Raw genomic sequence first — 9,054 nt, forward strand, 5'->3', positions numbered from 1 at the left:
TGTTATATGTTCATTCATGAATTTTTTTAATCAGTATTTCCGTACAAATTAAAACCGTCAGATCTCAGCAGATGTTTAACATATTGAGCATTGACAGACATTTTGGTTGTTGTTATCCAACAATTATAGTTACTGAAAACCATATATATATCTTTTTAAAGCGCCATAAAAATTATATATAATATGATGATATGCAATAGAGGTTTAAAAGCTCTTTTCCTATTAAAATTGCACAATATGTAGTAAATACATAATGTCAGGCGGCGTAAGTGACAGCACAGTGCTATTATTGTGACGTATATTATTATATATTATATATTATGAGATGTATATTTCAGTAGTTTTACTGTAATTTCTTGTATATTTCAGTCGTTTTCTTGTAATTTATCTGATATTTCCTGCTTTGGAGGACAGAGAGAGACAGATGCTATAAGAAAGAGTGAGACATATGATGTCGACCCTACTCTCGAACTCCTGGCGCCATTTCTGTAAGAAATGCTCAAAAAACTGGTTGCATCCATTATCGACAGCAAGGTAAACTACTGAAGAACTACTAGCGCCATCTGTTGGAGAAGCAGTGAAACCAGTCGGAAATTAGTTTCACTACTTTCCGTAGAGATGGCACCACCAGTTCTTCAGTAGTTTACCTCCCTGTCAATAATTGTGTGCGACCAGTTTGAGCACTTTTTACAGAGATGGTGCCAGTGGTTCTAGAGCATGGTCACCATCATCTGTCTCACTCTTTCTTATAGCATCTTTCTCCCTTTTACCTCTAAAGCGCGAAATATAAAAATGATTAGAATCAAAATGAATGAACTGTTTAGTTTAATCATTTTTAATATTCATTTACAATGTGGATGGAAAAATGGTCATCGTACGCCACTGCTGAGAAAATTGATGAATGAACGACATTGACAGACGGATATCAACACTGGAACAGCACCGCGTGCTGTTCTGGTGCATTTAAATACGTGTGATCCTGGTGATTATTTGCGAAATTCAGTATCATTTTATGTAACGTTGAAGTGACGTAAAATATTATATTGCCACTTTATAAAGAATTTAATATAAAAAGGGAAGGCAGAATGTTAAGAGTTACGAAAAAATTTGTTTTCGATTATGCACAGGTATTTTGTTTTTAAATAAATTAGACGTAAAGCAAACTTATTGATTTGTAGAGGTTACATAACCTATAATTATGATCAAGACACGAAGGTTCACGATATTGCACGATGTGAATCGAGCGCGAATCCCGAAATTATTTCAAATTGCCATGTCTAATTAATATAAATGATGCAGGTGGGAAGAAAAACAAGGGCGTTTTCTACCGATAGGATGTTGTCCTCGGAGGAAAAGTATCTAGATGTGAAGGAAAATAATGGAGTAAGAAAACTTGTTACATATTGAAATCTAATGCCAATGAATTCCTTTTTTCTTGCCAACATTAATTTCAGATCTGAAACATAATATGAAAAATTAATGTTTATATATATATAAAATTTTAATTTTTGCATTTAGGTAAGGACATTGATATTAAATCATCCTTCTACTCGTAACTCCTTGTCTCTGGAAATGCTAAAGAATTTATTAGCGAACATCAAGAAAGACGAACACAACAAAGAACTTCGATCTATAGTTATTAGATCCGGGCTAGAAAAAGTATTTTCTGCTGGACATAACTTAAAGGAGTTGGTTTGTAGACAGACTGAAAATTAAACGTAAAGGGGGTTTCTTTAATGTAAAGATTTACATTTATCACAGATAAATGATTAGCTTGTATCGTTTAGACTGCTAACAATGGGAAGCTTCATAAGGAAATTTTTGGAACATGCTCGGAGTTGATGCGAGCAATAATTCAATGCCCTGTTCCTGTAATTGCTGCTGTAAATGGTATAGCAACTGCAGCTGGTTGCCAATTGGTTACTTCGTGCGATATTGCTGTTTGTACTGAACACAGTTCATTTGCTACACCAGGGTATGTATATTTAAGTGCAATCTGAATGTATTAGTCGGATATGGTTGTTTCCATATCAATGCATTTTTCCTTATCTTGCTAAAGAAGAACGAAACTTATAAGTTATGTAAGAAAATGAATTGACAATATTATTACCAACCTAAGTCAAAAACAGCCAAATCCCTTCGTATACTCTTGTAACATTGGTCTCTTAATCGATTACACATGCAAGTTTTTTTGAATAGGTTTCGTCGGTATAAAAACAATAACTGGAAAATATTCTCATGGCCAACCAATACATTTAGCTTGCAACCTAAATATAAATTATTAATACTAGTCTCTATGATTTTTAAATACTCATTACACGTTACTACGATCTAGAGTTAATCTTGGACTATTTTGTTCTACACCTGGTATCCCCTTGGTGCGAAATGTATTCAGAAAAACAGCGATGTATATGCTATTCACAGGTTTTAGTGTTAGCGGCAGAGAAGCGTACGAAGCAGGTCTTGTCAGTAAAGTTGTGCCAAATGATCAACTTGGTAAGATAATTGGAACGAGTTCATTAAAACTACGGTAGTTTATGTAATTATCTTTTATTTTGTGTTCAGATGAAGAAATCGATAAAATCACTGCAGCTATAAATGCAAAAAGCCGTTCGATTGTACACGTTGGAAAAACGTTTTTGTATGAACAGCTGGATTTAGATATGTCGACTGCATATTTTTTGGGAACTGAAAAAATGGTTAATAATTTGAAAATGAAAGATGCTCAGGAAGGAATCAAAAGTTTCATTGAAAAAAGGAAACCTGTTTGGTGCCACGATTACAATTAGAATTAAGATGTATTAATATGGGGCATTTAGTATGCGTTTCTAATAATAAAATGAATATTATTTTTACATGTATATAAAGTATTGCAAATTATTATTTTTACTATATCTGTATATTAAATTAATACTGCATCTAGTTATTAACTAATTTAACTCCTTACTTTTCATCATTTATATAATAATTACATCAATATAATACTATATTGATTTATTAGAGCATAACTCTCTGCCTTTAAAAGAACAATTTTGAATGAACAGATGAATTGAAATTGTGATATTTGCTAGTAGTATGACTTAATTATGATATTAGACTTTAACTTTTCAACCTTAAGGACACGATTAATTGTTAAATTCTGACCAAACGAATTATCATTCGCCAATATTTACTGCTTTGTTGTTACTGCGTTGTGATAATAATTACGGCGATGACGAATAATCATGTACGCGTAATGAAATTAGGAAGCAAAAAGGCAAGTCGATAAATTGCATAGTCTATTGGAAATCTTCAACTATAGTGATACGCATGTAGGTCACGTATTGCGTGGCAGAAACCGTGCTGCAGATTCGAGAGGTCTTTACGAAGATAAGGGAGTCGTGGTGGTCGAAGTTGTCAGCGAAGATCCCGAAGTACGACGATATCTTGGATGTTCGTAACGGAAAAATGTGTTTTTTCTTCTCTTAATGGTTCGTCTCCCATCGAATCTCTCCCCACTTACTCACGGGGCAAGCTCATAAATCCAAACTAACATTAATATATGTAGTTAGTTCGACGTTGGGTCCTAACAAAGACAGAGCATCAGGCGTTTCGTTTGTGCTGTGCAATATAGGCGTACAACGAGGAAGAAGAAAGAAACCGAGAAGTGCGTTCGTTTTTAACAAATATTTACTATCACGAGAACTTTCTGATCGGTTGATGATTGTTTTGAGGAATTTCGATCGCGGCTGTATGAGGTTTCTAGCATTCGAACAAGATCAAAAGCTGCGGACAATTGTGGGAGACCAGCGACCTAAAATTAAGATCTACGAATCGAGGGCATCTACGATAAGTGCCAAAAGGAGAATAGCGGAGTTGCTCTTTGAGAGTTGCAGTGGTTCGTTCCATTTCTTATGTTTGTATGCGTTTAAAAATATTGCATCCGGTAGGTATCCTTCGAAGAGGTGTTACCAGTATTATTTTATCGGGAATCGGTGTCGTTTCTGGTTGACACAAAGATATTGCTCTCGCGTGACACTTCGCGCGAAGTGCAGCATTGTACGCTTCTAAATGATAATAACGCGTGCTTGTTCGCGTTGTAGATTGTGCGAGAATGGCTGCTATTCCGCAGGGTGCGTTCGCGGTGTGCAAAGTCCGCCGCAATCTTGAACGCGACGCTATGATAACAGCAATGGAGAGGGAAAACGCGGGCAAGGAGAACGTATTCAATATGAGACCCCCATTGGAAGGTACTTGTCAGACGCGTCAACTATCGGTCACGTATTCTGTTTTTAGGACACTGCGCTCGAACTTATCACTTTCCAAGAAGCAGTACTTTTAGGTCAATTTATAGAACGACATTCGCTCGGTCGACGTTAGTGTAATGTCTAAAGATTTAGGCATTGTATACCAGACACATCGATATAACATTAGATTGTAATTTTTTTAATGGATACGAACCATCGCGTAACACGTATTAACCGACTGTTTCTTAATACAGTAACTGCAACTGTGTTGAGTATTACGAAGTATTATTTTTTATACAGTATATTATCGCTATACGATATACCGTTCAGTATATATTTGCAATTATACGCGGTGCTCGAACGTATCAAATATTGTAAATATAAAAAGCTGCCTTCTCTTATTTCTTGATACTTATTGTGCTGGTTAAAAAACCATAAATAAATCGTTATTTCAATTAATTATTTACCAGATGTCCTTATCAGTCATGATGGTAAATATAAAATTTAATCACCGTGTTCGAATTATAAAAATAAGTACATATATACAGTTTTGGAATAGATAATATAACGGACGTAAGAAAGTATGACTTTGTTTGGAACGTTTTCGATTGGCGTAAAAATATCTGAAATGAGCGTTGTATCATTACCTAGACAACACAGTCTTGATACGGTGCCGGCACTGTGTCGGCGAGTATCGGTACTTCCGTAAGCCATCTGTCGTCGGATTCGTCGCTGTGTTGTCTGGATACTAATTGTAGAGAACCGTAGCTTACGATACGGAGATTTGGATGACAACTGAGCACGACAATCACTTCCCTTTAATGTACAGGTTGGGAGCTCACGCCGCTAAAGTATAACAGCAAATTAATGAACAGCATCTGGGGACTCTACAACCGTTATTCGGTTCACAATTTCAAGAAGAACACCGACTCCAATGAAGGGGTGCTGGGGTCGCTCGTGGCGGCCTGGGGGACCATCACCCAGAGCCAAACACCCGCCGCGATCTCGGCTACTGCGATTGCAGCCGCCAAAAATAATTCCTAAACTGTACGAAAATATAGGAACGATCTGGTTTAATCGCGCGACTGCTTTCTAAACCGATGGTAAATCCTCTACTATACATTTACAGGTAATTTAAAGAACCTTGTGATATGCATAAACTCTCTCAAGGGACTGTTAAAATATAGTAACGTAAACTTTGTGTACTATTGCGTAAGCATTTGATTGTTGTTGCTGATATCCAATATGTATCGTAGCTAAGTTGCATATGAAATTACATTGAAGTTGCATATGGAACACGTCTGGTTAAAATTTACATAGATCCTTCTTTACCTTTTTAATAAATGGACGAAAATAAATAGTTTGAATACTGTTTTTTAATTAAAACTAATATCATGATTGGAGAAGTTATACGAAGAAAGATTTAGGTCGGAAGTCTGTTCCACGTAAATAACACTCTTCTCAGAATGATTCAACCGGTTTTCCTCATTGCGTTCCTGAGTTTTCTTATGTATCACATAAGTCCTTGGCCTCCTACGATCTGAATCCTCAATTTTATTTGAACTGTTTGAAATATTCACTTCTAAATCCACTGAAGCCGACGAAGACGACAAATCTTCCTCCTCGGACAAATTTTCAAATATATCATCCTTGTCCACGGTCAAGTTGGTTTTCAACATCGGAAATCCAGTTTTGACTGGAGAAAAATTTTCTTCGTTACTATTTTTCTTATTCAACTCGGCAAACTTATTTCTCCTCTTCCAGCAGGAACAACGTTTGCAGCGTTCTTTATCCAAATTTGGATAACCTTTTGTATCGTCGACTTCCTCGCATATCGTATAAGTACTCTCGTTTAAATTTCTTACAATTTTTTTCGTAATTACAGCGTTCTTTATTTTCGAAAAACAATCGTTCCGATACTTGGAACGAGAATTCATATTCTTGTATTTCCGTCCCAATTTCGTTACATTTGCTTGCGTAGATTTCATTGACGATTGCTCATTACTACCATTCGACAGAGATAGCATATTTTCTGGATAATTGTTGACAGTGTACGAGTCGGAAAAGATATTCACCTCGTAACCTCGATGGATTATTGGACTTTCCACTTGTAAATCTAATTCACAGCTTATTTCGGAGAAGTTTGAAGGAAAAGTCGCACATTTTCTTGGAAATATTATTTTATTATGGTGTCCATTTCCGTCCTCTGCGGACAAAGGATCATCGATATGAATACTCTCCACATTTAGAGAAGAAGTTGGACTCTTTGCGGTAAACCGTTGGCTTTCAGGCTTCTCGTTCGTTTGATTGCCTTGGTCTCTTAAATGTTTGATTCTTGTGGGCACGTGCCAAACGTTCTCCCTTTTTCCAGTGGGAAAGATATAATTTAGAAGCGAGGATAATGGGGGGTCCAAATTTGTGCAACGATAATAAGGCTAACAAGAAGACAAACAAAATAAGTTGATTAAGTGCAAATATTATTTTTCAGTACTTCGTTTACGTCCTACTAAAACAATTTAGAAAACCGTCTCTCTAATTGCGGTTAATTATGTTAATTAAGTAAATAAACACTTCGCGGTGTATTAAAAGTCGTATACCTCTTGAGTTCCACCACTTTTTAATCCTTTTCTTAACGAGTACATGCTCGTTACTTTCTTCGCGTATTTTTTCATCTTACGCAAAATATCAGTATTGCTGTTTTTGTCTGGTTTAAAATTATTTCCACGCGAATGGTCCTCTCTGCTTTTGAAATAGTCAGTTCGAAACGCGTTAATTTCAGCACGTAACTCGTCCACATTATCGGCGAGTATCTTGATCCGATCGATCACTCGACTCATCTTTCGTCGATCGCGGCAGCATATCTGCACCGACATGTCGTTAACGTATCGCCAACTATATTTAGAAATCAATTTTCCAGCGAGCAGTTCGACTCTTGTTTACATCCTAGAAAAGCCACTGATAAAACATAACTTTTTATTACAGCAATAAATCCTTAGGAAGCGAAAACACGACGGATTATCATGTTTTCTTGGCATAATCGATCGTTGGCGGTGAGTTGCGTAGAATTTTATTCTCCAACAAAAAATTCTGGCCTTAAATAGCCAACGTCGTACAGATTTTTAACACAGAATAACCAAAACGAAAGGAAGTACAATTTATCCAACGTGCACGTGTGTAGAACAATTGACAGTATTATTTGGAAAATTCAAATGTTCTGGAAGGCAATCGGGACGGAGTATTGGCTCGTATTAAATATCATTTATTTGATTCGACGTATGTCCTAGGTACATTAGTCGTCAGTCGGGTGTCCGCTGTCGATGCGTGAAGTTTGGTTTAAAATATACAAAATGAAAAGTAACGGGGGAAAAAGAAAGGGAAATTCCTTCCCCTCGGCACGTACATCGACACGTAATACTACTATATACTCGCATTTAATTTTCCTCTTATGTACAATTATTCGTTTCCTTTCTTCTTTTACCATAGTTTGGCCTCCGTTTTAAATTAATTATCATTCCTCGAGGGCACAACAGTAAACCTCTCGCGATTCCCCGTCCGTTGTGCCTCTCATACGGAAAGCATCTCATCGCGACAGCCAGGCACGCGTTCAGATGCGAAAATAACCATAAAAAAAACTGATAAAAATCATCAACGTTATCGCGCACATATCGACGATGAATTTCGCGTGTCCACACATACGCACACATGATCTCGTTCCCGCGTTTCTGGCCGCGAGAAGTAGTCAGGTTTGAGAATTTTCCGTACTGCAATTCGTTGCTCGCAAATTGTATCGTTATTATTAAGATTATTATTATCGTTTACTAAACTCGAGCTGTAAAATGGCATCGTGATCGTACTTTAATAAATTAATCGTACAAAAAGGATTGCGTTGCGTTCAGCACGATCATCACAATGATTCGTTAGCTTCCCTCGGTCCACACCTTTTTTTTTTCTTTTTTTTTTTATTGTTCGCACACAAGCGTCTCTGGAATGCCGTTGTCGATCGAATATCATTACGCATTTCGTTCACCCTGCGATTTGGACGAGTCGTACGATGTACCGTGTGTGTGTGTGTGTGTGTACTCTTTTGTTCGAGTAAGAATTGCTAAAAAAAAAAACGAGGTAATCGGGTTGCACGTTACGGTCCTTTACGAATCTCATTTGAACAATACCTTGCGTCACGGGTCATCCGGCAAGAAGCGGCAATCGACGACTGTTCGATCATAATTTCCGTATCTATGATCTCTTCTGTTGCAGTAGCTCTAATTCTGGCACTATACCTCTACTTTTAGACAGTTGATTAGAATTAATCTTCTCTTACATGCACATTCAGGTACTACGTTACACGTAAAAAGGTTTCATTGTTTTTGTTGAGAAGATTCTTCTGTACAAGAAGATTCTGCCGTACATGTTTTTTCACGGCAGTTTTTTCAGTCAGAGGATAAACTAATACGTAATTTCGATCGTCGAAAGTGTAGTTCGAGGGATGTACGCACGAGGAGGCGAGATGTCCCGAATGGGATATTCGTTCAGGGTTACGAAATGTCAACAGTAAAATTTCCTACACTCTGTACAAATTTGACACTCTGTACAAATTTAGTATGTACATATAATTATTTAAATAAACTTAACGCATAAATTTATATCTGAAGCTGCACATGTAATTTAAATCGATTGCAGGTCGACATTCCACAACCTTGAACTTTCCTCGGCGAAGACTCGAGTTTAGTTGAACTTTATTGCCTGACTGATTTTACGTACAAGTCAACACGATTACGATAACTGAATCTCTAGTGATGTCACGTGATATCATTGGTATTAAGGATGTTGA

At 36.8% G+C, this 9,054-nt stretch overlaps 3 protein-coding genes across 3 annotated transcripts; 2 read left to right on the forward strand and 1 right to left on the reverse strand.

Moving 5' to 3' along the window:
* Positions 1-1,068: 1,068 nt before the first annotated feature.
* On the forward strand, positions 1,069-2,924 carry LOC143425886 (enoyl-CoA hydratase domain-containing protein 3, mitochondrial). The gene is made up of 6 exons (XM_076898940.1): positions 1,069-1,127; positions 1,300-1,383; positions 1,519-1,692; positions 1,788-1,975; positions 2,336-2,496; positions 2,566-2,924. The coding sequence occupies exons 1-6, from the start codon at positions 1,086-1,088 to the stop codon at positions 2,787-2,789; spliced, it is 873 nt and encodes a 290-aa protein (XP_076755055.1). The 5' UTR covers positions 1,069-1,085; the 3' UTR covers positions 2,790-2,924.
* Positions 2,925-3,565: 641 nt separating this feature from the next.
* Positions 3,566-5,289, forward strand: LOC143426236 (uncharacterized). Its single transcript, XM_076899507.1, has 3 exons — positions 3,566-3,877; positions 4,083-4,229; positions 5,056-5,289. Exons 1-3 carry the CDS (start codon positions 3,700-3,702, stop codon positions 5,268-5,270), a joined length of 540 nt encoding a protein of 179 aa, XP_076755622.1. The 5' UTR covers positions 3,566-3,699; the 3' UTR covers positions 5,271-5,289.
* Positions 5,290-5,413: 124 nt separating this feature from the next.
* Positions 5,414-7,275, reverse strand: LOC143425876 (uncharacterized). The gene is made up of 2 exons (XM_076898932.1): positions 6,824-7,275; positions 5,414-6,661 (listed from the first exon to the last, which is right to left on the reverse strand). The coding sequence occupies exons 1-2, from the start codon at positions 7,097-7,099 to the stop codon at positions 5,603-5,605; spliced, it is 1,335 nt and encodes a 444-aa protein (XP_076755047.1). The 5' UTR covers positions 7,100-7,275; the 3' UTR covers positions 5,414-5,602.
* Positions 7,276-9,054: the final 1,779 nt, after the last annotated feature.

The sequence above is a fragment of the Xylocopa sonorina genome, chromosome 8 (genome assembly GCF_050948175.1).
Source record: "Xylocopa sonorina isolate GNS202 chromosome 8, iyXylSono1_principal, whole genome shotgun sequence".
In the NCBI taxonomy this organism is placed as follows: domain Eukaryota; kingdom Metazoa; phylum Arthropoda; class Insecta; order Hymenoptera; family Apidae; genus Xylocopa; species Xylocopa sonorina.

Coding starts and splice junctions, on each gene's coding strand:
- LOC143426236 (XM_076899507.1), top strand. CDS start 3,700: ATGATTGTTTTGAGGAATTTCGATCGCGGCTGTATGAGGTTTCTAGCA. Junction 3,878..4,082: donor GCTCTTTGAGAGTTGCAGTG/GTTCGTTCCATT, acceptor TTCGCGTTGTAG/ATTGTGCGAGAATGGCTGCT. Junction 4,230..5,055: donor TATGAGACCCCCATTGGAAG/GTACTTGTCAGA, acceptor TTTAATGTACAG/GTTGGGAGCTCACGCCGCTA.
- LOC143425886 (XM_076898940.1), top strand. CDS start 1,086: ATGTTAAGAGTTACGAAAAAATTTGTTTTCGATTATGCACAG. Junction 1,384..1,518: donor ATGTGAAGGAAAATAATGGA/GTAAGAAAACTT, acceptor TTTTGCATTTAG/GTAAGGACATTGATATTAAA. Junction 1,693..1,787: donor GACATAACTTAAAGGAGTTG/GTTTGTAGACAG, acceptor TGTATCGTTTAG/ACTGCTAACAATGGGAAGCT.
- LOC143425876 (XM_076898932.1), bottom strand. CDS start 7,099: ATGTCGGTGCAGATATGCTGCCGCGATCGACGAAAGATGAGTCGAGTG. Junction 6,662..6,823: donor AAAGTGGTGGAACTCAAGAG/GTATACGACTTT, acceptor TCTTCTTGTTAG/CCTTATTATCGTTGCACAAA.